This window comes from Rhodofomes roseus, assembly GCF_022264815.1.
Source record: "Rhodofomes roseus strain CIRM-BRFM 1785 chromosome Unknown C8Q71scaffold_27, whole genome shotgun sequence".
In the NCBI taxonomy this organism is placed as follows: Eukaryota; Fungi; Basidiomycota; class Agaricomycetes; order Polyporales; family Fomitopsidaceae; genus Rhodofomes; species Rhodofomes roseus.
In genome coordinates, this window is record NW_025952983.1 from 201,460 (window position 1) to 226,903 (window position 25,444).

The 25,444-nt window shown below is 57.5% G+C and overlaps 6 protein-coding genes across 6 annotated transcripts; 5 read left to right on the forward strand and 1 right to left on the reverse strand.

Moving 5' to 3' along the window:
• Positions 1-6,440: 6,440 nt before the first annotated feature.
• On the forward strand, positions 6,441-9,926 carry C8Q71DRAFT_727011 (uncharacterized protein; the record flags this gene model as incomplete). The annotated part of the gene is made up of 12 exons (XM_047921815.1): positions 6,441-6,584; positions 6,655-7,093; positions 7,250-7,453; positions 7,514-7,732; positions 7,787-7,870; positions 8,052-8,341; positions 8,403-8,756; positions 8,806-9,048; positions 9,081-9,266; positions 9,323-9,411; positions 9,464-9,550; positions 9,599-9,926. The coding sequence occupies 12 exons, from the start codon at positions 6,441-6,443 to the stop codon at positions 9,924-9,926; spliced, it is 2,667 nt and encodes an 888-aa protein (XP_047774344.1).
• Positions 9,927-10,633: 707 nt separating this feature from the next.
• C8Q71DRAFT_799082 (uncharacterized protein) lies at positions 10,634-11,626 on the forward strand (the record flags this gene model as incomplete). Its single annotated transcript, XM_047925868.1, has 2 exons — positions 10,634-10,640; positions 10,815-11,626. 2 exons carry the CDS (start codon positions 10,634-10,636, stop codon positions 11,624-11,626), a joined length of 819 nt encoding a protein of 272 aa, XP_047774345.1.
• A 2,347-nt stretch (positions 11,627-13,973) lies between these two features.
• Positions 13,974-14,941, forward strand: C8Q71DRAFT_783126 (cyclophilin). Its single transcript, XM_047924959.1, has 5 exons — positions 13,974-14,059; positions 14,127-14,312; positions 14,370-14,415; positions 14,484-14,618; positions 14,673-14,941. Exons 1-5 carry the CDS (start codon positions 14,045-14,047, stop codon positions 14,777-14,779), a joined length of 489 nt encoding a protein of 162 aa, XP_047774346.1. The 5' UTR covers positions 13,974-14,044; the 3' UTR covers positions 14,780-14,941.
• Positions 14,942-18,456: 3,515 nt separating this feature from the next.
• On the forward strand, positions 18,457-20,514 carry C8Q71DRAFT_680457 (uncharacterized protein; the record flags this gene model as incomplete). The annotated part of the gene is made up of 6 exons (XM_047919744.1): positions 18,457-18,596; positions 18,926-18,943; positions 18,999-19,077; positions 19,152-19,414; positions 19,472-19,601; positions 19,684-20,514. Coding segments are annotated over 6 exons (1,461 nt in total), but the record flags the coding sequence as incomplete, so codon positions are not given.
• Positions 20,515-21,480: 966 nt separating this feature from the next.
• Positions 21,481-22,373, reverse strand: C8Q71DRAFT_727014 (uncharacterized protein; the record flags this gene model as incomplete). Its single annotated transcript, XM_047921816.1, has 4 exons — positions 21,481-21,683; positions 21,774-22,001; positions 22,056-22,193; positions 22,247-22,373. The coding sequence occupies 4 exons, from the start codon at positions 22,371-22,373 to the stop codon at positions 21,481-21,483; spliced, it is 696 nt and encodes a 231-aa protein (XP_047774348.1).
• A 1,108-nt stretch (positions 22,374-23,481) lies between these two features.
• C8Q71DRAFT_715813 (uncharacterized protein) lies at positions 23,482-25,156 on the forward strand (the record flags this gene model as incomplete). The annotated part of the gene is made up of 4 exons (XM_047921068.1): positions 23,482-23,788; positions 23,856-24,108; positions 24,184-24,236; positions 24,378-25,156. The coding sequence occupies 4 exons, from the start codon at positions 23,482-23,484 to the stop codon at positions 25,154-25,156; spliced, it is 1,392 nt and encodes a 463-aa protein (XP_047774349.1).
• Between the last annotated feature and the right edge of the window lie 288 nt (positions 25,157-25,444).

A 25,444-nucleotide genomic window follows, 5' to 3' on the forward strand; every position in this document is an offset into this window, starting at 1 on the left:
GGCCGTCTCGCGCCGGAGCATTCGTCCTTCTGCGTACGCTATGGCCGAGCATCGGGCCGACGCTATGAGCTTGAAACCTCCTGATAGAGGCATGAACATCGTGTCGCCGAACGCTTTCACGAAGATTCCCGCTGGCAAAGGTACCGTCGGTGGGATGAGGATCTGCCGTAGCTGACGCTTCTGGCATAGATCGCAGGTGCGAACGTACCACGCTACGTCAGACTTGTGGTCGGGCCACCAGAAACGCTCTGTGACTGCGACTATCGTTGCGTGGATACCTCGGTGTCCAATACGGTCGTGGCTTTCCCGTAGCGCTCGAATCCTTCGTTCCTGCGGTAGTACGACCTTGTGCGCCCCTTGGGAGTCTCGTCGCCATAGCTTTCCTGCCGTAAGGAAGAAGAGGACGGCGTACTTGTAGAATGCTTCGAACGCGCGGTCTGCCATTCCTTCCGGTCTCGCGGGCTGATCGAGAAACTTCCTGACGTCGATGAGTCGTTCGTCGAGCTTCTTTGCCTTGTCTGAACGAGGTACTATCGAGTAGTCGTCGCCATCCTCCCCCTGACTGAGATTCTGACCGTCCTCGGTCAGTGCCAGGACCGCGATCGGCTCATCGTCCTGAAAGATGTCTGGAGGGTGGGATTGGGTGGGCCGGAGAGGTTGGACCATGTGCACGAACGAGTACATGTTGTCGATCCAGTCGTCGAACCCGTCGTCTTCGTCGACCGCCGCATCTCCAGGCTGAGGCGTCCTTCGTGAGAGTCCATCGGGTCCGTGCGACGAGCCCGGAACGTGTACGAGCGCAAAATGGAAAGTCAGAATGGAGACGATCCAGCGGTTAATGCTGGCACTGGGCGCAATGTCTGGGTTGGCCAACATTCCCTTGATGTAGCGAGCGTCGACTTCTATGACCAGATTGCGGACGCCTATGAGGTAGAGCCGTAGCGCGCGCAGCGAGCGGAACAGGCCGTAGATTTCGAGCTTGGGTTGGGAGAACCTGCGCTCGCGATCGTTGAGCGTGATGGAACCGAATCGACTGTAAAAGCGTTTTCGTGGGTCCTCTTCGTCGCACTGGCACAGGAGATATCCGACGGCGATATATGACGTGTCGACCGCCAGGATCACCGGCGACGTGGTGTCGTACTTGATCGAGCGTAGAGCGGGACTTTCCAGCAATGCCTGCTTGAGGTCGTCCTGGGCTTGCTGCTGCGCCGGGCCCCACTCGAAGGGCACGTCTTTCCTGGTGAGTCGTACCAATGCGTCGGCACGATGCGCGAAGTTGCGAATGAAGATTCGGCACACGCCCATAGTTCCTAGAAAGGCTCGCACATCGGATAAGGTATGGCAAGGCCCCCAGTTCCGTATCGTAGCCACCCGGGTTTCGTCGGGTAATCGTCCCTCGGGCGTGCAGCGGTGACCGATGACCATGGTTTCGCGAGCCGCGAGGACGCTCTTGACGCCCGAGAATGTTCCTCCAGCGTAGCGCATGCGGGTCACGATACGATTCAGGTTCTGGAAGTGCTCCCACACGAAGCGTCGAATGCCTGGGTTCTGCGGGATGACCTCGCCGCCATAGTCGGTTGCTGGGCCTTTCGCGGGTACGTCGTCGATGTACGGTATCGTGTACTCGGGAGTCTCAGGTTGCAAGATGTAGGTAACGTCGTCGTGGAATATAGGAACTGCATTCGTCCAACCCATGGGAAGCGTCGTGAGCCTCATCGCACCGTAAGGGGTCTGGAACGTCGTGAGATCGCGCGAGCTTTCGGAGATGTACCGTTCGTCGTATCCGACATAGAGGTCGAGCATCCCGCCGCACGCCCGTCCCCCGAATTGTTCGGCCAGGTATTCCGGTGTGGGTGGAACCCCGGAATGTTGAATCGTGACTGCGTTAAGCGGTTCGAGACTGTGGACGAGTCGCAGAGACTTCCCATCCTTCTTCACAACGCAGAACCATCGCGAACGGTAGGACGAGTTCGAGGGTTCGTACACTCCGGAGTCGATCTTTCGTCGGATGAGTGCGCAGACTTCGTTGTAGAGTCCTGGGGGGATCGGTATGTTCTTCTGGACCCAGGGCGTGTGAGGAATGACCGGAAAGTCGATTGGCGGGAAGTATTCGGCCTTGAAATTACCACGCTCGTCGTCGGACCACGCGAATGCGTCGTTATTCGTAGCCATAAAATGATGAAGGAGGTCCCGCTCCGCGGGTTGTAGAAGTCCATCGTCGTGCAACTTATCGGTGGTCGCTGCCCGCTCGGCGGTATAGCGGCCTCTTGTATCGGACGGCGGTGGATTCGGGTTGAGCTCGCGCATCGTCGAGAGCGGGTCTCCCTTGATGTCGCGTATGATGCGGAACTCGGCAGGCAACGAGCCCAGAACTGGTCTAGTCTTGCGTGCGACTGGCTTGTACTTCTTCTTTGATTTTGCTTGCGCGAACGTTGCGACGTCGGCGTCATCCTCGATCGAAGAAGTACTACTATGGGTATCGCCAGCGCGGGTATGAGAGAGAGGAACAGTAGAAGGAACGTGGGAAGCATAGGTGGTATTCGTCGATGACTGGCTGGCTTCTGTACTGGTTCGGACGCTGTCGAAAATAAAGTTGGAATAGGTGTCGGGTACTGAGAGGTATGTGGCCGCTAGGACCGGGTTATCAAGCGAGGAGATATTGGCATAGGCGGAAATGGAAGGGGTATCGTTCTCGAAGTCGATCACTAACGCGACCTGTTCATCCTCTTCGGCTTGAACTAGATGTTCGAAAGTGTCGACGATCTCTTCTGAAAAACCTCTTGGAATCGGGGGCGTCCTCGAGGCATCGTCGGAATGGTCACCTGCTCGTTGGTGTTGGGACACACGAGCGTGATCGTCTGGTTCTCGTTGAAGTAGTTCTTGACCACGCTCTCCGTGATGACGTCGAACGGCCGACCCAAGAGTACGTCGTACGATGCTCTGCGGATGACGTGGATCTGGAGGTACAGTGTGATCGGTCCAACTTGGCAGGGTACGTTGTGGACTAGGCCCAGCGAGCGGTCGACTCCACCGTTTGCAGACTGCATGCTGAGGCAGATCGTGGGGTCGAATGCGAGACCGAGGTGGTAGCAGAGAGCTTCCGACATACAGATGACCTGTGAACCAGGGTCGAGGATGCACGCGACTTTCTCCTTCCGGTCGATGAGCAAGTCAACGGTACGCAGTGCGTGCGACTCAGCCGCGACAACTAGCTCGCTAGGCGGAACCCCCTTGGGCAGAACACGGAGATACGTTTCGTACGTGTCAGGGATGATTGTCGCGTTCGGGTCCAGCTCGTTATCGTGACAGTCGAGCTCCTGTTCGCTGCCGTTCGCGCTACTTTCAACAGAGGCCATGTTCGTCGACACCGTGTTGGCATCGTGCGCTACTCGGCGAGGGGTAACAGCTTCGCGATACTTGTTTCGGATGTCGGGCGAGATGCTGAGGAGCTCTTCAATAGTCAAGCTGACAGTTGGAGTGGTCATAGACCGCTTGTAAACGGTTTCCGCGATCTGGGCTTGAACTACCGGAGCGAGGTTCGTGTACGAGCCATCGCGATTCTTAACCTTGGTCGGTGCGGCACCGAAGTTACGGGTAGTTGGCGGCACGTAGGTCGCGTCTTTCACGTTCGCAAACGGGTGAATCGTCGCAGACTTGTCGGCTGTCGCAGCGTTGCTAGGCGTCGACGTGGTCGGGGTAGTGCTCGAGCCCGCTGGCGCGTCCTTCGCAGTGGCTGTAGGTGGCGCGTGGCTCGCGGATCGTGCAGTGGACTGTTCGACCGAGGGCGTAGTACTCCTGCTCGTAGGCGGCGTCTCCGGGGGGGTTTCGAATCTGACCGTTCGTTCGCTTGACGGTGCCCGAGCCGGGGACTTGCCCTTGTCCGCGGATAGGTTGGCCGGCCTGGCGGTCGACCTGGTCTGACGTTTCTCTATCACGACCCCGTCGAAGACCGGTCTCCTCCGCCGCTCCTGCGCGTAGATTTCCGTTAGATACGAAAGCTCGTCCTTAACACGGTCGAGGCGTTCCTCGAGACCGAGCGAGTAGGTCGCGGCTTGGTGGCTGTCGACTGTTTCATATAGCATGGTGTCAGCCCTAGAGCCTTGCAAGATCGCGTTTGATCCGGTCGCAGGCGTCGAGGCGTGTCCTAGCTTGCCCATGCGATGCGCGTATTCGAAGATCGCGTCACGTAGCGTCTGGCCGTCGCCGCGGCTCATGAACTTGCCATCGAAAGACACGATTTTGCCCTCCGCCGTGCGTATACACAGTCCCTTCTTCGTATCCTCGTCGAAAAGTTCGCAACGGCCAATACGACACTCGGGGCGTCCACAGTAGTAACAGAACGGCCCATCTCTCGTGGTCGAGTTCGACGCGGCGGGTGCCCGACCGCGGGTCTGCTGGTTCTCGAGCGTCTTGATCAACGTCTGTAGTAGGGGTAGTAGTTCTTCCGCCTTAACACCACCAGCCGTGGTCGCAGGGGCAGCTGTCGGAATCGTCGAGACCACTGGGGACATCACTATGGTCTGTTGAAACGTCGATGCCGGGGTAGGTCCGTCGAGGACCCACTGCGCCGCCTCGTAGATCATCGCAAAACTCCACGGCTTCTGACGAGGGTGATCCTGGTATTTCAGTAGAAGGCGCTGCTCCACTGGCGTCCACAGCGCCGGCGAGAAACCGAGTTGGAACTTTCGGTCCTGCTCGAGCGTCGATAGCGAGCCTTGCGAGATGAGATATTCGGAGATCATGTAGAAGTCTCGGTAGTACGCTGCTAGGTCGAGGGCATTGGACAGGCCGAGCCGTACGCGGTCGGTGACGACCTTGTCTAGATCCGCGATGGAGTACTTGTGCTGGTCGTCTGCCCCCGGGTAGAGCTGTCGTAGCGACCTCTTAAGGTCGTCGTACGTTTTGGTCGCATCCTTAAACGTAGGTTGCATCTCCCATAGCTCGGAGACTCGTAGCGGAGGGTACCTAGTGGCCCACGACTTCTTGTCTCCCTCGGTCTTGATACCGCAACGCGAGAAGTGGGTTTCGAGATCCTGGAAGTATCTGTTGAACGAGAGAGGTTCGGTTTCGTCGAAGACTGGCGCGGTCGAGTGACCTCGGGCAGGCATGGCAGGCGGGTGCGCTGCGACTGCAGCAGCTGGCTGAGCGGCGTGAGACATATCTGGCTCGTTCGTAGGAGTAGTAGAACTGGATGAGTTGCGGGTTTGACCTGTCCTCGATGTGGACTGCACTGGTCCGGGACGGGCTCCGGAACCTCGACGACTCGTGGTAGGTGGGGGTGGAGTTACGGGAAAGCTGCTCGAACCTCTACGCGTAGTAGGCGTGTTCGCTTTCGGGGCCACCTCGTCAAGGGGTGGCGACGGAGATAGGGAGGATAGTGGTGAGCCGAAAACTGACGAACGGTCCTCCGATCGGTCTGTCGGAGACGAATGACGACGGGGATCCTGCGAGGCTGACTGAATGGCAGTTGGACGTTGTGCAAAGGAGCTTTCTGGTTCGTCGGAACCAAGAACACGCTCTACTTCTGCGGGAGCTTGTGGGATAGGGGTTTGAGTCGAAGGGAGTGTACCAGGTCTACGACGAAATCGTGCTGCGGCCCCAGGACCTAATCGACTCTCGATTACCCACGCGAAAATCGGTTCTTCGTAGTCCTCGTAGTCGGCCGGGCTGATGTCTAGCAGACGGGGCCGGGAAATCCTGCTTTAACTTCACCCCCTCGCGGTGGGCTCCAAGATGATGTGACCGGAAGCACCACAAAGGCCACACACAACACACCCGACGAAGGGCGAGCAACGATATGCGAGACCTAGTGGCTAGGAGGGTGTACCGAGATGGTACGATGGTCGATAGTGGAAGGAGCGAGGTCGGCAAGGCTTCGCGCAGGCCCGATCTGCTTCTACGACAAAGTAGCGGACGCTTCGAGACGGGTCGACCACGGTCACGAACCGAACGAATCGAGGACTTGACAACGAGACGAGGGACTAGACGAGGCAAGCGATGGCAGAACAAGATGTAGAGACACCACTCGGGGCGTTGACGAACTCTGACGGACTGACGATCGTACTGAATGACTTCTTGCGTACGGACTGACTGCTGACGGACGTACGACGAACGGACAAGTTGAGAGGGTAAGGGTATCTGGTATTCGAGGGGGCTCGCCCCGCAGTATATACAGGATAGAACAATGCCTGCACAAACAGGAAAACACGTGCATATAAATGATCCGAGTCGAACGATACGAGCGCTGTCCAATCGTAGAGGCCAGCACACCGGCTATCGAATTGCCCGGCGAGCACACACAGAATGCGCCAGAATGGCGTAAGACCTCGGCCCTGTTGAACGTGATTAGCTCCGGGCAACCGCCCGAACGGTACTTGGTTAGCCGTAGCACCGCGACCATACGACCGAGGCTGTCTTGCAGATTCTTCCCCAACACCACCATGCCCAACGTACGCGTCGAACCGACCGCGGAAGCTCACATCGCCCGCTACTACCGCTTGATCGAAGTCATCAAGGGTGAGGCCGCCGTAGAACCACGTCTCCTGCCCGTATCTCGGGGCGAATGGCTGTCGTGGGCCAACTGCGTTCGTTGGATGCTCGTAGGTCTTCTGTCGCCTTCGTCGGCCAGGGATAGATCCTCACCGGCTTTTCCAGCGCGGTCTCTTCGAGTCCTACTGCAAGGCGGTCACCGATGATCCGAACTCCGTCCCATCGCCGTACTCCTTCAACGACGTCGTCGAGGTCATGAACTACATCGACGAGATCTTCCAACGTTACAAGCTGCCTCACGACTCGCTGGGCGCACCCTATCCGACCATCGCCTGGTCCGAGGAGTCCGTCCTGCATCGCGAGGCTATTGACGAGCCTCTGGCTCCGGTCTCCTACCAACTCGACCCACTGTATGTGCCGGAGTATCGCCGCTTGCCCGACAACTTCAATCACTTGGCTAACGCCGTCCACCGCCTGAGCGAGGACCAGCAGGAGATTCGTAGGATTCTCGGGTCGCTCTCTACGAGCGTCGCCGAACTGGGAGGGCGCGAGCGAGGCATTAACGTCGGCGAGCCTGTTCGAGACGCAGCCGGTCGTAGGGGAGGTTTCCGAGGTCGTGGTCGTAACACTGGGCCCTTCGGTGGACGGGACTTCCGCTAGAGTCTTCTTAGTGTAGTCGTAGCATGCTGGCCAATGTCGAGCAATGCCTAAGTCGGTGAACTGCGCGCGTGAGCTCGATACCTCACGAATCGGGGTGTAGTCCAGATGGGAGCGTATCAACGTATGACCCGATCCGCTGCCTCGAAACAAGCAGAGAATCCTGCAGGCCAGCGAAGCACAGCCTCGAAGGGTACTAAGGACAAGCAGAAAGTGGTAAAGGCGGCTGCAACATCGTCCGCCGCAGCTAAGAAGAAAAGTCAGAAAGCTCAGGAGAAGCAGAGGGAGAAGGAGGAACGAACGGATAGTACGTGCCCTTGTCTACTCCAACACACACTAATCAACTTCACTTTGCTGTGCGTGTCAGAGATACGCAAGAGAAAATCAAAGATGATGGAGGAAGATGAAGCATCGCATGATGAAGAGGACGTAAGGCCCCAGAAGAAGAAGTCGCGCTCGCGCAACGACAACGCACAGGAGGAGGACGAGCCTGCCAATGACACGGCGCAAGGCAACAAGGTAGCTGACGTGGTGATGCAAGACCAGACGGCTGACAGCGAGGGCGAGCAGCCCAAGAAGCCACGGCGTATGTGATTCATATACATTGGCACATGAAACTCACAACACCACGCTGCTCTAGCTATGCCAAAGCGGAAGTACGGCCAACATGCAGAACCTGCGCCTACGCTAGACGCGGACGAGGAGGACCTGGCACGAACATTGGGTAAGTCCTTTGGCCATCGTGCATACATCAAACTATGACCACCTGCTAGGCGGCGGACGAAAAGAACAGAACGCTCGGGCTCCTCCGAGCAAGTCGGTCAACAGCCCCTCACGAGCGACAGATGCGGCTGCAAGGGTTCGCACCCTGTTCCGTAATTTGCTCTTGGTGACATGACTCATAGTGACGTTCACGAAGAAGCAGGACAAGGGTAAGAATCGCGCCAACAACAACTCGGATGACGAGCGTAGCAAATCCCCGGCCGCCAGCGACGATAGTCGCAAGAATTCTGACAAGGCCAAGCGCACGGCTGCAGGCCCACATGACAAACCATCCGATGACTCAGATCAGGACGACAGCAGCAAGGATGATGATCAAGAGGAAGGAGAGGCGTATGAAGACGACAGAGATGAGGAGGATGAAGAGGAGACAGACCACGCAGAAGAGGGACAGAGCGACGACGATGGGATGATCGTCAGTGTCAATCATCTCTGCAATCATATTGAATGATGCAGACATCTCTCACACTTTACAGGTCTTGTCTGACTCCAGGCGCAAGGGCAAGGGTGCTCGTCCCAAGGCGTATCGCACCGGTGGGGCCAAGGGCGCGCGCCTCAGGGTGTCAGACTTGCCAACATGGCTTGTTCCACTTTTCCATGCAGCACAAGATGCGCTGCGCCTCCGCACCGCTCTGAAGTCCGCCTGGACGAAGGAGCCGTCAGTCGTCTCCAAGCGGCTGCCCAGCGTGGATGATCTCATCAAGGCGAGCGTTCAAGATGCATATGAGAAAGGCGACAAGAAGGTGCGGGATTCCTGGAGGATGTTGCAGGATCGGAAGGGCAAGGACAACAGCCAGAGAGAGCGTCATAGGCAGGACATGCACAAACTGGTAAGCAAACAGATCTTCTGATGCGTTGGCATGAGCTGATATAGCGGAGATCGTGCGCGCGTTATCTCAAACTCGAAACGAGCTCAAGGGGAAGGCGTCCCAGGTGATCCAGAAGGCTTACGACCTGAGCCCTCACCTATACTCTCTTGATGACAGGAGGCCAATTGCGTTGTGGCTGATCGGCAAGGTCAGCGTGAAGATGGGCGATCGAACGGCTTTGCTTCCTCGTTTCATCTTCGGGGAGATAGAACACAACCTTGGGAAGGAACAGGGCTCGTCCGTGGAGAAGAGTGTGAGTACAATGCCTTAGCTATACTACGGAAGGAAGCGCTGATCATGAATTACATCATGAGCAAGTACAACCGCTTGCTACCTTTCAGGCACCCGGCAATCCAAGAGCTGATCTACCTGTACTGGGGGCCCGCCAAACGTGAGGGTGCGTGCATCAAGGCGGCGATGGTAGACTTCAAGAAGGTGCCTCTGAACCTCATCGCACTAGTGTGCACCGCCGTAAGCCCTATTCCAATCCACGCACAAAACCAACTGACGTCATTGCACTTGTGTAGATAGAGGGAGCATTGGCTGACGTCGCCGCGCAGGTGGAAGAAGACAACGAAGTGAACCTGAAATTTGCGAACTCGGTCTACGCCAAGAAGTAAGTCTGCTTACCTTGTGGTATCTATACTAAATGTTGGGCGCAATTCAAGATGGGACAGCCTGATGAGTGCACTGGAGTACATGAATAACAAGCCGTACCTTCAGGAGACGCAGTCACTAATCTGGTCGTATATAAGGTAACTTCTCGCAATCAATATGGCTTGGTTTGCTCACTAGGGACGTAGGTCGAAGATGCAAGGGGACGAGGATGGTGATATGGACGCTGTGGAGGAGAACCAGGAGGAGGAAGAAGACGGGGAACGTGTGGGCGGTGCGGCTATCGACCTCGACCAGCTGAACGTCACCTTGCCAGCCGTGGCATCAGGCAGCAAGGCAAAGACTCCTGCGGCGTCCAAGACTGCAGCTGGATCATCGAAGGATGCAGCGAACGCAGAGAGTGGACCGTCACGTCCGTCGCGATCGAAGTCCGGCGCGAAGAAGGCCCAGGAGAGTTCGGGGGAGCAAACTTCCAGCAGCGAGCGTGAGGTCGATGAACTCGGCAATGAGTGGTAAGTCAGTCAGTGTCCAGTGGTTTCTTTGTATCTCACTGCGAGAGGTACATCACCAAGATGTCGTAGTTGTCCTGTCGCATCAAGGCCGTGAACATCATCAACTTTGTCTGTTTCGCGTGGCAGGAGCAGTAGAATCGGTCCATTTCCAAGGCGAGTGTTTCTATGCCCATACCACCTCTATCTACACTTACTCATACGACAATCCTGCAGCTACTATATCTATCATCCTCTGTACTACTACACATCAGACGTGCGTGCCTGCTACGTATCCCACTCTCCCTCTACTACTATTTGCCTGTCTCAGCCGTGGTCGTCATCCCGGCGCCGTCTGACCTCGAGTCTATGCCTATCTGTTGATCGTGCTATACCAGTAGTTATGTGTCTGTATATGTTGTACAACAACCCGCACTGCTAATATTTATGATGTGATCTGGTACATGTGCATAAGTGGACATCAGCAGACTTAATTCTGTACATAACTGTACTTCAGCACGCCCACTGAAGTACATATTGTAGGTGAAATAAGGGCAACTAAAGACCAAAATGACAACACAATTAAGACTGAATAAGACACAAGATGTCTTTATTGCGTACATTAGTGCTCTTATGCATAATATCAAAGACACAATAAGACGGGGACTTGTCTTAAGTGCCATGTTTTGGTCTTATGTAACATTTTATGTCTTTTGTGTCCTATACGTTCCTAAGATGTCTTGTAGATGACCTCTGATGAGACCTTATGTAGGCACGGTTTTTCCTGATGACGTTCGTGAGCAAGATATAATGAATGATGCGCGAGACGACGCGTCAGCAAAACCGCCCCGAGGTGGCTTCAAGAACGTACCTGAGCCAGAGATACCCGTCGATAACCCGCTCGCACTGTCCGGAGCCAAACTTCAGGCTCTAACGCAAGCCATAGCCTATAGAGGTGTGATGTCCCGAAACGATACGAGACAAAGACGACTAACCGCTTTGAATATCTCCTCGGCGAGACATCTCCTAGAGCAGAACCAACCTCCGATATCTGACGAAACACTATGGCGAAGCTTGTGGCATGAAGACTTCAGCCGCCCCTTCGCAGTCCTACTATGGAAAAGTATGCACGGTGCCCTGAGATGCGGCGAGTACTGGCTGAAATTCAAGGGATATGAGCACCGGGCTCAATGTTCGTTCTGTGATGAAGAAGAATCCCTAGAACACATACTATTACGATGTCCAGCGACCGGGCAAAACGAGGTATGGGAGGTACTAGCCCCGCTGTGGAAGAAGAAAGGTCTCACATGGGCCCGACCAAGTATGGATGACTTACACTCACTAGGCTTAACATGCTGGCGCGATAATAAAGGACGTGCTAGGACAGGAGCTACGAGATTATGGAGGATAATGATATCAGAAGCTACGCACCTTATCTGGAAGCTCAGATGTGAACGTGTTATTGGTCATGCTGACCAAGAAGGCTGGGATCACGATGACTCAGCCGTCCGCAACCGGATCGCCAATGTGCTTCACAATAGGTTACGACATGACCTAGAAGCCACCAAGACCAAATACAATGAGTTATCACTCTCCGATGAAACGGTCTTAGCAACCTGGCACGGTCTAATCCAAGACGACCCAGCCTTACCATGGAACTGGACGAAATGCAGCGGTTTTTTAGTGGGTAGTGTCCCTAGAGTATGCCTAAATTTCGACCCAGGCTGATGAGCCCCACACTGGCCTTCGAGCCGTGCGTAAAGGCATTTTTCTCCTTGGACTGCGTATTCGATCACTTATCAAGACTCAAGCTGGACGGTTGGGGCCCACCAATTGTGGCTTGCCACCGCCCGACATAGCTATCCAAAAAAAAAAAACAAAAAAAAAAAAAAAAAAAAAAAGTACTGCCAGTCAGACTGAAATCAGAGTTTCGCAAGACAGATATCTGCCTTCCTCTCTCTCTGCACTGCCCCGCGTCGCTCGATGTTCTTCTTAACGAGTGGCAGCGATGCCGACTGAAACGTCGGAAACCAGCGACATGATGTGATGGTGTATATGACAGAAAGTTTGTTGACGGCGTCGCTGCCGCCGATGCTCTATGTAGAATCAGCGCATCCCCAAGAGCGGGAAGACAGCTAACATCATTGCGTGTGGATCTGCGCTTTCACTCGGGGCAATAAGTCCGGACAAAATTCCCTGTTGCGTGGGTACAGGCCCTGGCACGTTTGCAGCAATGCAAATCGGAAATTGCTGTGAAGACGGAGAAAGGCATACAAAGCCCAATCCGTTCCTTCTCCCGATGCGTCACGTCCGCTCGCCACCGAGGTCCGCGGCCCCCTTTCGCGGTAAAATTGCGAAAACGCGGCCACCAAACAGAATTGTAGTGAAGGTAACAACGGTAGTTGAGGTTGGAGATTTACAGGGAACACCGATCCAAGCGTCATTGCGGACGTGACAGATGCGCCGAACCATCTATCATCCATACAGTTGTGCCGGCGGCGAAGGGATTACTTCGCGTGTCTCTTGCCAGCTTCTTGCGCAGATGGACTCATGTGCCAAGGGATCATGCACCATCCGGGAGAAGACGAGAAGGTTGATGAATGAGATATTCCATGCCCCACAGCAAGTGGATTATTGCGATGGAAGACGGTAATAGAAGCCGTACGCTGGCCGGCAAGACACAGGCGTAGAGGTTGAACATCGCGGAATCGAGGCAGTGCCGCGCAGGCGGCTACAGACTAGCTGCTCACTGACGGAGCAGTCGTCTGCCAAAAGCAGTTTCCCGCTCAGACAACTCTGGGAATGACAACGCGACTGCGTGCTCAGCGTCCGCGCTTCGTGGATCACGCCACTGTCCACATGAATATATCCATTGGAGATGATTCTACATCATTGACATTAGGACGTCCACAGCTGTAAACGCTCAGTCAAGGGTCTCTTGCGGTAAGATCAACGTTGGTCTCACCCTAAAGTTGATGCAGTCACCGTCGACAAGCACGTTGATACAGATGACGGATTGTTGACGGTACAGGTCCTAAGCGGAGAAGGTACTTCGGTGTCTTGGGCTCAAATCGCTGAGCGCTGAGCCACGCTGAGCCTTCCAGTCAAGGTTTCATGCCACCGCATATGGTTCTGGCATGCATCTACAAATGCAAAGCCCAAACCCGTCAGCTATATCAGACACGCCATCCCGAGGACGGCTCGATGTCCTCTCGCGGGACTGGCTCGCAACGTTTTCGGACATCCGCCACGGCAACCCGATTGGACAACTGCCTCTGCCACCTACGAGCATGAGATAGGAAACATCGGAGAGATCTACTGTATACCGGCTTCGGATCCGCGGGTATCCGAGCAGATCAGGGCAGTGCAACCCGGGTTAGCAGCGCACAATGCACATAAGAAGACTCACCGCGAAGTGCTGACTGGTCGGGATGCATATACATAGATCGCTACCAATCGCAAAATCTTCAGGCAACTCGGCGACTGGTCGAAGGTCTTGCAAGCATCGCATGCACGATACAAGCCCTGGAATGTATTCGGGGTACTGTACTTGGAAGATACTTAGCTCGCTGCCCTGGATCCGGGCCGCTGCAGCCTTGCCACAACAGCCTACCATGTAAGTTACTGCACAGCCGAGTGAAGTCAGTGAACTTCCTGGGTCGCCTTGGGTCGCTTGCACGGATTGGGGCGACATGTGAGCCGGGAACGACATCGATGACGCCAGTAGCGTATGCTGAGGACCGCACAGCATAGTCAGCGCCTGGCTTCGGTTTTCCCGTCTTCATGACGAGACCCACCTCCATGCAGCCGGACGCCACGGTCCCCGGCGCGACGGAAAGCAGCCTGGCGATACAGCGAGACCGCGTGCCCTCCGATAGGCTGCTGCTGGCGGGAAAGCGCGACTAGAGTTCGGTGCACGGGATGGGTGCTGTATGCTTGTAGTGGAGCTGGATGCGCGGAGAGGACGTCGCTCGGATGCGGCAGGTGGCTGAGGCGGTGGACCGTGACCGATGGTGACCGATTGTCACAGCGGCTAGATTTTATAGCTGATGGAACGTGATCGGTGTTTGCCGGGGGTGCCTCTTAAGAGGTCCTCTCTGCGCTGCCCCACACCACCATCCCTTCCTTTCCTTCAGCCTGGTTGATATGTCGAACGTATTCGTGAGTACCCAGCCCGCGCCGCCCCTCGCCTGCTGCAAACCCGCCCGAAATTGACCTGTTTGTGCAGTTTGACATCACCGTCGATGGCAGGCCGCTCGGCCGCATCGTCTTCAAGCTCTACGACGACGTGGTCCCCAAGACTGCGAAGAACTTCCGCGATCTCGCGACGGGCGCGCACGGCTTCGGCTACAAGGGCTCGTCCTTCCACCGCATCATCCCCAACTTCATGCTCCAGGGTGGCGACTTCACCCGCGTAAGTTGCGATCGAGATCTCGCCGCGTCATAGCGCGGTCCTGACCGCCATCTGCAGGGTAATGGCACCGGTGGCAAGTCCATCTACGGCGAGAAGTTCGAGGGTGAGTGCGCGCCGTGCGCGATCTGCGTTCTCCGGGCCGTGCGATGTGCTGACGGCACTCGCGCACAGACGAGAACTTCAAGCTCAAGCACTCGAAGCCCGGCCTTCTCTCGATGGCGAACGCCGGCAAGAACACGAACGGCTCGCAGTTCTTCGTTACCACGGTCGTGACGTCGTGGCTCGATGGCGCCCACGTCGTCTTCGGTACGTAATCGCCCGGGGTTAACGGGGCGAGTGCGCTGACTGTCCCCGCCACAGGCGAGGTCACCGAGGGCTACGAACTTGTCAAGCAGATCGAGGGGCTCGGCTCCGCCTCTGGCACGCCCAAGGCGAAGATCACCATCGCCGACAGCGGTGCCCTCTAAGCGCGCTTGTCGATGGCGAAGATGTGGGGCGAAGAAGGGAACAGAAGATAACATATTGTGTATATCATTGAGGGCGGAGTGCTCGTGCCACGCCCCTGTGTTTCAATAGAACACTGTTCGAGGAGTTTCACGAATGTTTGAGACGAAGGCAACGAACCTTATGAGCGATTGGGGTTTCTGGAAACGCTTCCCAGGTACCGATATGTACGACGCGGTGCACTTGCATGATACGGGTCCGTTGTTGTGCTCTGGTCTCAGGTGGTGTCGAAACCTGTTGATTGGTTTGTCGTGCACGACATGTTATTATGCGCAATCGAAGTGCAAGATGACTCGGCTGAGCCTGAGGTACGAGGGCACGGTATACGCGAACATTGTGGTCCCAGAACCCTTACGACAACGGCTAGAACTTCGGATCGACCGAGTTGCATGCCGACTACCCATGTGCGCGAGTCTGGACTGTGTGCATATTCTGAGATCAGTATGCTTACCACCAATCTGGGCGCGCGCAGATCGGGGATGTGCAGGGAGATCAAAGCCTGGACCCAGCCGCATGGTGTCCTGTCGCAGATACTCTCGTAACTTATGAGGGACTTTCCGCTACGAATAGAAGGTGTAGGAGGATCTCATCTAGGCAAGCCGTGGCAACATGCGAGGGGCTGGCAGACTCGCTTCGTCCGAGTTTACAACTGAGCCCTGGGCTTTGGCTACCAATGACAGCACGTTCCTGTGCAGCTGCTACTCCTGCCGTTGATTGGCGTAGTGCATATGCCAGTATTGTAGCAACATCACTATACACCGCTTGCAAAGTGATCTCCGCTCCGAGTCGTCTGTGAGGTGCACGTCCACCTCCGGGCGCCCCGCCCTTGAAGCCCAAGAATAGTTCGAACGATCACACTTGCCATTTGGGGGAGCGCACTAGTCACGTGCATCTAATGGCTGTCGGCGACGAACCGATGCGCAATGGCGACGAAAGCGACTCGTCCTGAACGTCGTTGCTGAATCGACGCAATCAGACTGTGGCAATACTGGCAATACATATGTGCAAACTCTGCGTCTATTGGTCGCTCACATCACTCGCGATGACACTGGCTGACCTTCGATGTCTTGCTTGTGGCGAGTCGGACGAAAACCCAAGAATTCTGGGGTGAGTTTTGTTAGGGGCCATGCGAGAATATGCGGCGATCGCAGGTCCTTTCGTGCAAGCGCATAACTTCTGCGGTATGCTTCACATTCTTCAAGCGACTAGTGAGATTCTGAACGCACGTACACAGGTTTTCCAGGTAGTGTGGCCTCCGTCCAGTTCCCTGCACGGTACCGAGGCGAGACATCAAGAGTGTGAAGACGCTCCCCTCGCTGTCTGTATGTCGCCAAGGCTGACATTCGGCCGTCGATCCATGTCAGGCTTGACATCATCGCTCATTTTGGCTTCTGCGGATGACGCGTCGTGTCCCATTTTGATCAAGCCTTCCGGCAGGACAGGAATATCCTTCACGGAAGCCTCGGAATAGAGTCGCGCAGAGTGTGCTAGTTTCCTGACGACAGCAGGATGTTCTCTCGGCGTCAATTATAAGCCAGGAACGTAGCAGGTGCTGCCACGGACATGAACTCCCCTGGGCGAAGAGAGGAGGGAAACACGGGGTGGGGACGGTGACCATTTGTGGGGATGTGCGTGCCGCATTGACGCGTCGACCACGTGACCGCGACAGGAAGACTCCGCGAAGTTCTGGTTCTGTCGCTGCTCCGACATGCACGACGATCCCAAAACAGAACCCCCTCAGTAGCACGGTCTGCGTCCAAGTGGCAACGCCTTTTCTGCATCCCCCGCAGCGTGTTGCGAGAGCTGACACTGGCATGTGGATGGGCGCCAGGACTGCCCACGGGGGGCCGCTGGGTGGGGGGCCGACGAACGGCGTCGAGGACACAGGAACAAGAGGGCAGCGAGGACGCCACAAAGGACGCCACCCGCCGAACGCGGGCGAGATCGAGGACGCGGGGGCTGCGCCGGGCATCTCCCAGGCATGCTTCTTCTCGTCAAGCGCCGTCCACTCTGGGCGGTCGCCTGCCCAAATGAGGAGCAGCGCACGCCGGCAGCCCCAGCGGCCATGACAGCGGCCGCACGCAGATCGAGCGACGTGCCCCGTCCGCCCCCCGTCCTATAAGATCCCCAGCCCCGCCGCCACACGCCGTCCGTCTCTCCTCTCTCCCCCATCACGCTCTCTCCCCGCACAGCCCCCGCCTTCTAGCACAAGTATCCCCAGCCTTCCACCTACCGCTATCCTACTATCTGCCAGGCGTCACATACATCGCACTCGCCCCCACAAAAATAGCCTATATAAGCCCGGTACGTCCAAGGCCTGCTATCTCCCCCGCGCATCATTGACGAACCATCTGTCTCCGCTGCAGGCTCATAGCCCGTCCGCGCAATCCACGCACGCCGTCGTATCGTCTTCCTACGTTTTCGCTTTTCTTTGCACGTTGAATTCCCTGCTATCCAGTCCGATACCCATCCGCGCGTGTCCACAGAAGCTCTCTTATACGTCCATCGCATCTCGTTTCGTGCAGCATGCAGTCTCAGTTGCCTTCCGCTTCCGCTTCCGCGCAATACCAGCATACCCAGCCTCTGTTGGCTCCGCTTCCCGTCTCTGACGACCGCTCGTCTCCTTCACCAGCACTGCAGAATGTCTCCCGCGACACCTCTACCAGTCCACTTTCCATTCCAGACACCACTCGCTCGCCTAGCTCTGTTAACACGTCCACGCCACAGTCGCCATTGACGCCGTCTAATTCGTCCCCACGCAGCTTCCGTTCGTTCTCGTCTCAGCAGCACAACTCCGACTCGCATTCGCCCCTCTCCGCCTCGCCGCTCAGCGCCAGCTCTCCTGGAGGCTCGACTTCATCGCACAGCCGGCTGTTATCGGGCCTTGTCAACGCGGCTCCCGCACGGATTCGATTCGATGATGCAGTGGACGCGTCTGCTACGCCAGTCGTCGCTTCTTCTTTCAGTCCTTTCAATCACGACACGTCCTTCGCACATGCCCACAACACTCCTAATCTCTCTCGGCCCGCTCCTCTATCTTTGTCTCTGTCTTCGTCGACAGAGAAGCCGGACCACCCTGACGTCCTCGGGACGCCTATCACTAGCCACGGTCTCGCGAACGGTCAGGCGACCAGTAATGCGAGGCCGTCTGCCTTCCCGGGTGACACCACCTCTATCGCGCATACGCCTAACTCTACCGCCACATCGGCAGCATTAGCTCCGACTTCTCCGTTAAGAAGCCTCATTCCGAGTGACGGTTTTGGTATGTGATCTTCCGTCGTCGTATGTTAACGCGCGGCTAACTACCTTATACGCAGCAGCGCCGAAGGCTCCCGCTCTTTCTCCCCCCAACCGCATCCCGTCGGCAGGGCAACCTGCTCTCTCCTTTGTCTCCGCTTCACCCACGAGCAACGCTACTCTGAAGACTTCCCAGACGTCTCCGTCGCTCACAGTGGACCAGTCGCAGCTACAGAGCCCCTCCGCCGCTTCTTATACGACGCAACCACGAGGTCCGACTCTCGCTCCACCTGACGCGCCGTTGGGTTCCCCGGGCTCGCAGCGCACATTCACCCCTTCACAGCAATCGTGTGGGGCCACCTCTGACTCGCTCACAAGCCCTGTCGCGGGCACGCCGGGGACGGCGGACTTCCGCACGCCAAACGTGTATATTAATGGCCTACCCCCGAACTTCCCGGAGGAGGAGCTGTTCAAGATGACGCGGGAGTTCGGGAATGTCATCAGCGTTAGGACATTCACCCGCCATGTTTGTGACAAGCCATCGTGAGTGACGGTTCACTTTCGTTCCTTGGCCCGAGCGGGACTTTTTGTGCGGGAGGTCCGAGTAGAGTGCATCTATCCGTGGCCATTCGTCAGTTAGAACTCTGATCTCATCCCGCGCGGTGACCAGGGCTCTGGCGGACGGGTGGCGAACACGGATTGGTTCATCGACAAGCGCTACGAGATTGGTCGCCAGGGTCACCTTAGACTCGATCTGTCGCATTGACGGCAACCATTATGGGTGTTCCCCGCCATGTCATTTTATATGCCGAGTTTCAGGGACAATGCTGACAATTATCTGCTTTTTGGGCGGCGTTCACTCCGCGGCGTAGGGGCTATGGATTCGTCTTGTAGGTGTCCACCCATCAATATATGCGCTGTCTATGTTGACTAGGTCATGTCTAGGTTTGAGTTGATAGACGCGGCGGAGAAATGTATCGAGTCCCTGCGCAAGTATAGGAACCTCCATCCGTCCTTCTCGAAGGTACGCGTATCCGTCATTCCCTCAGATCTCACTTCCCTGATATGTCCATTTGTCCCGTTTGCTGTATTTTCCAGCAAATCCACAAGATACCTGGCACGGTTTACTCATCGCCAACGTTCCAGGCGGCCGCGGGTGCGCAGTGCCTTCCAGCCGATTCGTTTAAAGCGCGGATGGAGCAGCTTAAGGACAACGCGTCGACGAACCTGTACATGGAGGGCCTACCGCTGTCGATCGACGAGATGATGCTTGGAGCGTTGGTGAAGCCGTACAAGATATGCAGCAGCCGGTTCTTTCAGACGAGGTTGAGCAACCCACCGAGGATGATTGCGTTCGTGAGGTAAGTGTCACAATGTTAGCGAGCTGCTCTAAGGGTGACGTTGATTGTTCCGTGAAGGTTCGAGTCTCGTACTGCGGCCGAGGAGATTATTGAACGCTTGCACGGGCGCATTATCCGTGGTATGGAGGATTCGGGCGCGAGGATCTCGGTCAGGTTCGCGGACACGACTGAACAGCGGGAGCTAAGGGTAAGTCGTTCGCGCGGGTAGCCTCTCCTCGGGTTCCTTCTGCGCCGCGGTGTTGACTACAGAACTGACGCGCTTCTTGCAGCGCATGGAACGCACTAGCCACGACGGCGAGCACTCCCCTGGTCGACTGTCAATGGCCCAAGCCGCGCTGCTAAACTTAAATGGAGGTCAAGTCCCACTCCCTCATCTTTCGCCACATATTTCGCCGGACCTCGGACGACTGTCGCCAGGCGGAAACATTTCTCCTTTGCTCGTCGGCGGGCACCTGCCCGCGCAAGTTCCTCACGTCCGTACCCCGCTTGCCCCTCTGGCGGCCGCCGCCGCACAACTTCCCTTCCATCAGCAGCAGGCCATCCTGCAGCAGCGCATGCAAGATTTGTCGCTCGCTGGACACGACTTCAGTTCGCACGCGTCGCCGTACCTCCCCCAGGATCTTCGCGTCACGCCGCACTTGGCGCAGATGCGAGACGAGCTGCTCTCGTTGCAGGAGACTCAGGCACAGCTCCACCTCAAGCGTGGTCTGGGTGTGGGAGGTTCCGCCCGCGCGGACAATGGGTACACGACGATGGAGAGGATGATGCTCCAGGTGCATGCGCAGCGACAACAAGAGCAACAAATTCTCGAGGCTCAGGCCCAAGTGCAAGCGCAGCGCGGACAAAGCAAGAGAAGGCTCCTCGACGTGCTCCAACCGTGTTCCATCGAGGACGACTTCCACGCGACTGCTATGGCAGGCAAAGGTGGAGCGCGGTTCGGGTCGCAGACAACGTCGCAGCAGCTTGGTACGGGCACCGGTCAGCGGCAGAGGAACCAGACGCACGCCTCGAATGCACGGGTCGCCGATGTCCCTGGCGGACTGGACCAGGCGTTGCACCTCCGGTCGACGACTATGCCTTCGCAGTATCTGAGCTCGCGCGCTTTCGACGGGAACGGCGGGTCTATCTCGACGGGTGTTGACAGGAGCCATGCTATCGGCCCGACGGCGAACAATAACATGTTCTCTGTCGCTAGCAAGAACGCCACCAACGCGTTCACGAGGAAGTCGTCCATGCATAACATCCAGTGCCTGAGCCAGACCCTTCCGCGCGGCGTCAGCTCGACGACCACCCAGGGGCACGGTAGTGCGCAAGACCACGGGCACGGTCACGGCGCTGACGTCGATGATGGCGAGCAGCTGGCATCTCCGGGTTTGACGTTCTCGCCGCGCACACCGGCGACGCTGAGCCCTGCTACGCCTTTTGGCGGGTTCTCAGGCTTCCACGCCGCAGAGTCGTACGAAGGGAGCGGGATGGTCGGCGTTATGGAGAAGGGTCACCACGGGTTCGCGATGGGACATCACCAGGAGATGGGCGCGCATGCGAAGGAGGAGGCGAAGAAGATGGGCGGCGTGCATGGTGGAGTGGGTGTGAAAGGTGTGCATGTGTAGTTAGTTGTCGTCGGTGTTGAGAAAGTAGAACTTGCAGATTAGGTGTGATGTTGAACGTCTCGTTGGCGTAGAATCCAGTATCGTACAGCACTAGCAGAGACGTAGATAGGTAGTAGTTGTGTAAAACAGTAGCGTTTCTGCTCCAGACGTGCAGACATGAAGTCCATGGTATCGAATATTGGATTCGGACAAGGCCCACATGGGGCCGCCATCAGCTAAGCTCATGCTACGAATGCAATGGGCGAGAGTGTATGTCAACATACCTACGCACTTGCTCGTCATTGAGGTCCTCTACATGAACGCGTGCCAGTGGTTGCGCGGCACTTTGATAACTCACATACGAGATGCAAAAAGTGAAAATGCGGTTTGCTATGCGTATGCGACTATGATAATGTACAAATGCGTTCACGTTCACTTCACGTTCAATCCTTTATCCAACCCCCACAAACCGTTTACCTACCGCACCCTGCGCTCCTGCGTGCCGCTCTTGTACAGCTCGCCGGGCTGCTCCGCCTCAGCGTCAGGGCCGATCTCGCGGGGGATGGCGCCGGAGCCGAACTGGTCGGCGCCGCGGGGCGCGTGCTTGCGCCCGTGTTGGCCGTCATGGTGCAGCTCGGAGGAGGTCTGGCCGGAGCCGGGGTGGCCCAGGTGGGCGTGCACTGGGGGTGGGTGGGTTCAGTTTCCGGTCGCTCAGAAGAAGCGGGGTCAAGAGGGAGGAGGATGGGGGAGAGAGGGAGGGGAGGACTCACCGTCTTTGGACGTCGCGCCGGTGAGGGTGTCGCCGGCCGAGGTGGGCTGGGCGTACGGGTCGCGGTCGACGACGGTGTTGCTGTCGGGCGCGGGCGCGAGCTCGACGGGCTGCCCGGTCGTGCGCGCGGTTTGGATACGGTGCACGGCAGGGTCGGTGTGGTGTACCTCGTCGGTGTGTGCGGGGCCGCGGCCTACGGGTGGTGCGGGGTGGCCGGTTGATAGTTGGTCTGGGGAGGATTGTGAGTGGGTGCGCTGGGGGATGGAGGGAGGAAGGGACGTACCTCCAGGGATGACCTGGGTGATGTGTGGCCCGACGGGAGGGACGCCGGCCGCTGGGGGCGCGTCGCGGCCTGTGGAGGGCGGGAGGTGCTCTTGCGGGGGGTTGGCGTGGGCGGTGCCGTTCGGACCCGGCGGGCCGCCTGTATCAGCGATGTGAGTGGGATGTATGCGGATTGAGTGAAGGAGGATGTACTCTTTGGGAAGATGGCCTCGTACTGGTGGCCGGTGGAGGCCTTGTCTGCGCCGGGGATGCGGCCTCTGGAGGCGTCGCCGCCGACGTAGTCGTTGTGGCGCTGCGCGGTCATGCTCTCTGCGGACATGGTGGAAGTGTTTGTTGTCGTGAAGCGAAGGATAAAGCTGGGTGTGCGAATGCGAGCGTGCGTGGAAGTCGTGAGGGAGGTGGTGAGGGCGGAGGACGGCGGGGAGGGGCCTTATATAGGGGGCGGTGGGACGGGTTGCATCATCGGCATCATCGTCGACCCAACTCTGGAGGGTGGGCGCTGGGCGTGGTGCAGCGGAGAGCGGCCTCGCGTGACGTCATCAGTACGCGTCGACGTTGCGGAGCCTCGTGTCTGTGCCGTTTCGGGAACATCCCTCGCTCTCGCGGTCACGTGGGCTGCGCGTCACAGCCGGTCACTGCCTCTTGACGAGACTGATGTTTGTTCCGCGATCCGACATATTCCTCTGCGGCTCAGCGCTCAGCGCTCAGCGCTCGCTCATCATGCAGTGGTGCCCTGACGGTTGCGGAGAGATCTGCTGCATTGGCAGCTGGCTGAGGTCGATGCGTCCGAGTCAAGTTCGCTCTCTAGCCTCGGTGCGCCATCTCTGGGTCTATTGCTGGATACTGTCATATTGTGTCAGTCTTCAGAGGCTGGCCGGTATCGTACGCGACATACGCTGCCAGTGAGCTCCAGATCCAAGTGTGAGCCGATGGCTGATGCTGCGTTACAGCAATACAATGTCCTTTGGCGGCCGTGGGCGACGAGCGTGGATCGCAGACGTACATCGCGGATGGTTCTTACTCGCATCACTTCCTATGCGTCCTTCCTGATCTTCTTCAATGACATGTCAGATTGGAATGTGGCTCGCTGTTATGGTTGCTCCCACCTTGTCTGCAACAGAGGTGAGATACACTACTCACTCACTGGATCTGTGCAACTGGGGCACGGGTGTCCCAGGCCGCAGGTCAGCGAGGTGTGGATTCGGGACACAGTTACTGCAGGTATTCCGCTCTGCGCGAGTACAGGTCTACTGATCAGATCAGTAGGAGTAATTCGCACCCGGGATGGAAGCCAGCCGATCTGGACAGCCCGTATTAACCTCCATGATCCTTTTCCACAGGTGTGTTAATAGTAGGTACGCCAACCCATCAGACGTCGCCCGCAGAGCAAACTCTGCCATTCCCCATCCCGCCTCGCCTGCCTCTTCATGTGGCCGCGACACCCCCGCTCTCCCCCAGCGACGTCTCTGTTTCCAAATCATGCTGCCTTCGCGGCTCTGCTCCTGCTTTCACTCGGGTATGGCGCAACGACCCCAGTGAACAGGACGATCGACGACTACCTCGGCGACTCCGCGACGGGCGCACGCCCCGTGTTCTCGCCCGGCTGGAACTACGGGCCGACGTGCCCCGGGTGCTACGTCCAGCCCGACATCGCGCTCACGTTCGACCGCTCCTGGCACGACACGACCGTCTCGGTCTACAGCGTCACCACGAACATCTCCATCGAGTTCACCGGTGCGTCTCCCTTGCCCCTCACCGGCCTCACCCCTTCCCCCGCTTAGGGCTGATGTGGGGTGCGCAGGGACGGCGCTGTGGGTGTATGGCATCGTGCCGAACTACGTGCGCAATGCGAACACGCTCGTCAACGTTTCCTTCGCGCTCGACGGCGCGCCCGCGGGGAACTACACGCACCAGCCGTCGAGTTCCACCGAGTTCTTCTATAACGTCACGCTCTTTAGTACCACTGCGCTGGAGAATGTGGCACACACGCTCGTGATGACGCCCCAGGGGACCGCAGAGGCGTCGTATCTGGCGTTTGATTGGGCGGAGTATACGTGAGTGCTGCTATTTGGGTCGTTTTGGGGATGTGGGTGAGAGGTGTGGTGTTGATAGGGCTGTGTGATTTGCAGGTATGAGGAGGAGGTCGTGTCGAGCTCGACTGTGCAGTCTGCTGCCACTAGTAGTGGTGAGTCGCGAAGAACCCTGGTCGGAGCGACGACATCTAAGTCTGCAGCTGTGCTGACTTCTACGATCGCCTCCTCGCTGTCAAACGCCATGTCACCACCCCAATCCGCATCCACACTACAAGCAGCATCACCAACAGGCTCATCGTCGATACCGAGCCAGACACCCGCATCGCAATCGACAGAGAACGCAAACACGACCCCAAAGCACAATCCACCAGTAGCAGCCATCGCAGGCGGAGTCGTCGGCGGCCTCTGCGGGCTCGCACTTTTGGCCATCCTCTTCTACCTATGCCAGCGAGCCAGCCGGAGAGGCAGCACGACCGGGCGCGCGGACGCCGATGGCGACCCCATGGCGAAGGTGGACCCCTTCCTCTATCCGTCCACGTTCCAAATCGGTCGAGCCGCTGGGATTTCCCTACACGGGAACCCGTCTTCACTGGCGTCACCCAGTGCTGACCTGCGAGCACCCACTTCTTCCCATGGGGAGGATGGGGCGTACGTGAGCTCTGCCGAGCTTTCGAGCGAGACGGGCGCGTTGCCCGTGAGCCTGGGGGCGAGGCGCTCGGTGCTGCCACGTCCGGCCGCGCCGCGCGCGAACCAGAAGGTTGCGAGGAGACGCGAGGAGATCTCCCGCCAGGTGCGCGACGTCGAGGACATCCTCGCCGAGCTGCGCCGGCGCCAGTCCGTGCTGTCCGCGCGTTCCAGTCCGTCTGTGCTTCCGGGCGGGATGTCAGACGCACCAGTACAAGGGGGCGAGCCTCCTCCGTCGGTAGCGCAGGCGTTGCTGCCGGACCAGGATGGGATGGTTATGGAAGAGTGGGGGCGCCGGATTGATCGGCTGCAGACGGAGTTGGAGAGGTTGAGGGCGGAGCAGGAGGGGATTGTGTTGAGGGATCCGCCGCCGGCGTATGTGTAGCGATCTGCGTATCATCTGTATGATGCTTGGGCGGGTGGCCATTCTTTGTGTCCAATTGTATTGTGATACGATGGTTGGAGGGAAGGCGTGGGCGACGCAAAGGTAGTGCAATTGTGAGTGAGCCCGCCCAAGGTGACCTGGAGGCCGGGTACCTACACCCGAGTGAGAACTTGAATGCGAGGTGCGGAGATTACAGAATCCGCACTTTGAAGACATAGACGCATACATGACGGACCAAGACATACGTTGATGAATAATATGGACTCGTCGCGCGCGCACTCAACATAG

What these genes read in the sequence shown, in the direction of transcription:
- C8Q71DRAFT_783126 (XM_047924959.1), top strand. An exon ending in CTACGGCGAGAAGTTCGAGG is followed by an intron (nt 14,416 to 14,483) that starts GTGAGTGCGCGC and finishes ACTCGCGCACAG; the next exon opens with ACGAGAACTTCAAGCTCAAG. An exon ending in TGGCGCCCACGTCGTCTTCG is followed by an intron (nt 14,619 to 14,672) that starts GTACGTAATCGC and finishes TCCCCGCCACAG; the next exon opens with GCGAGGTCACCGAGGGCTAC.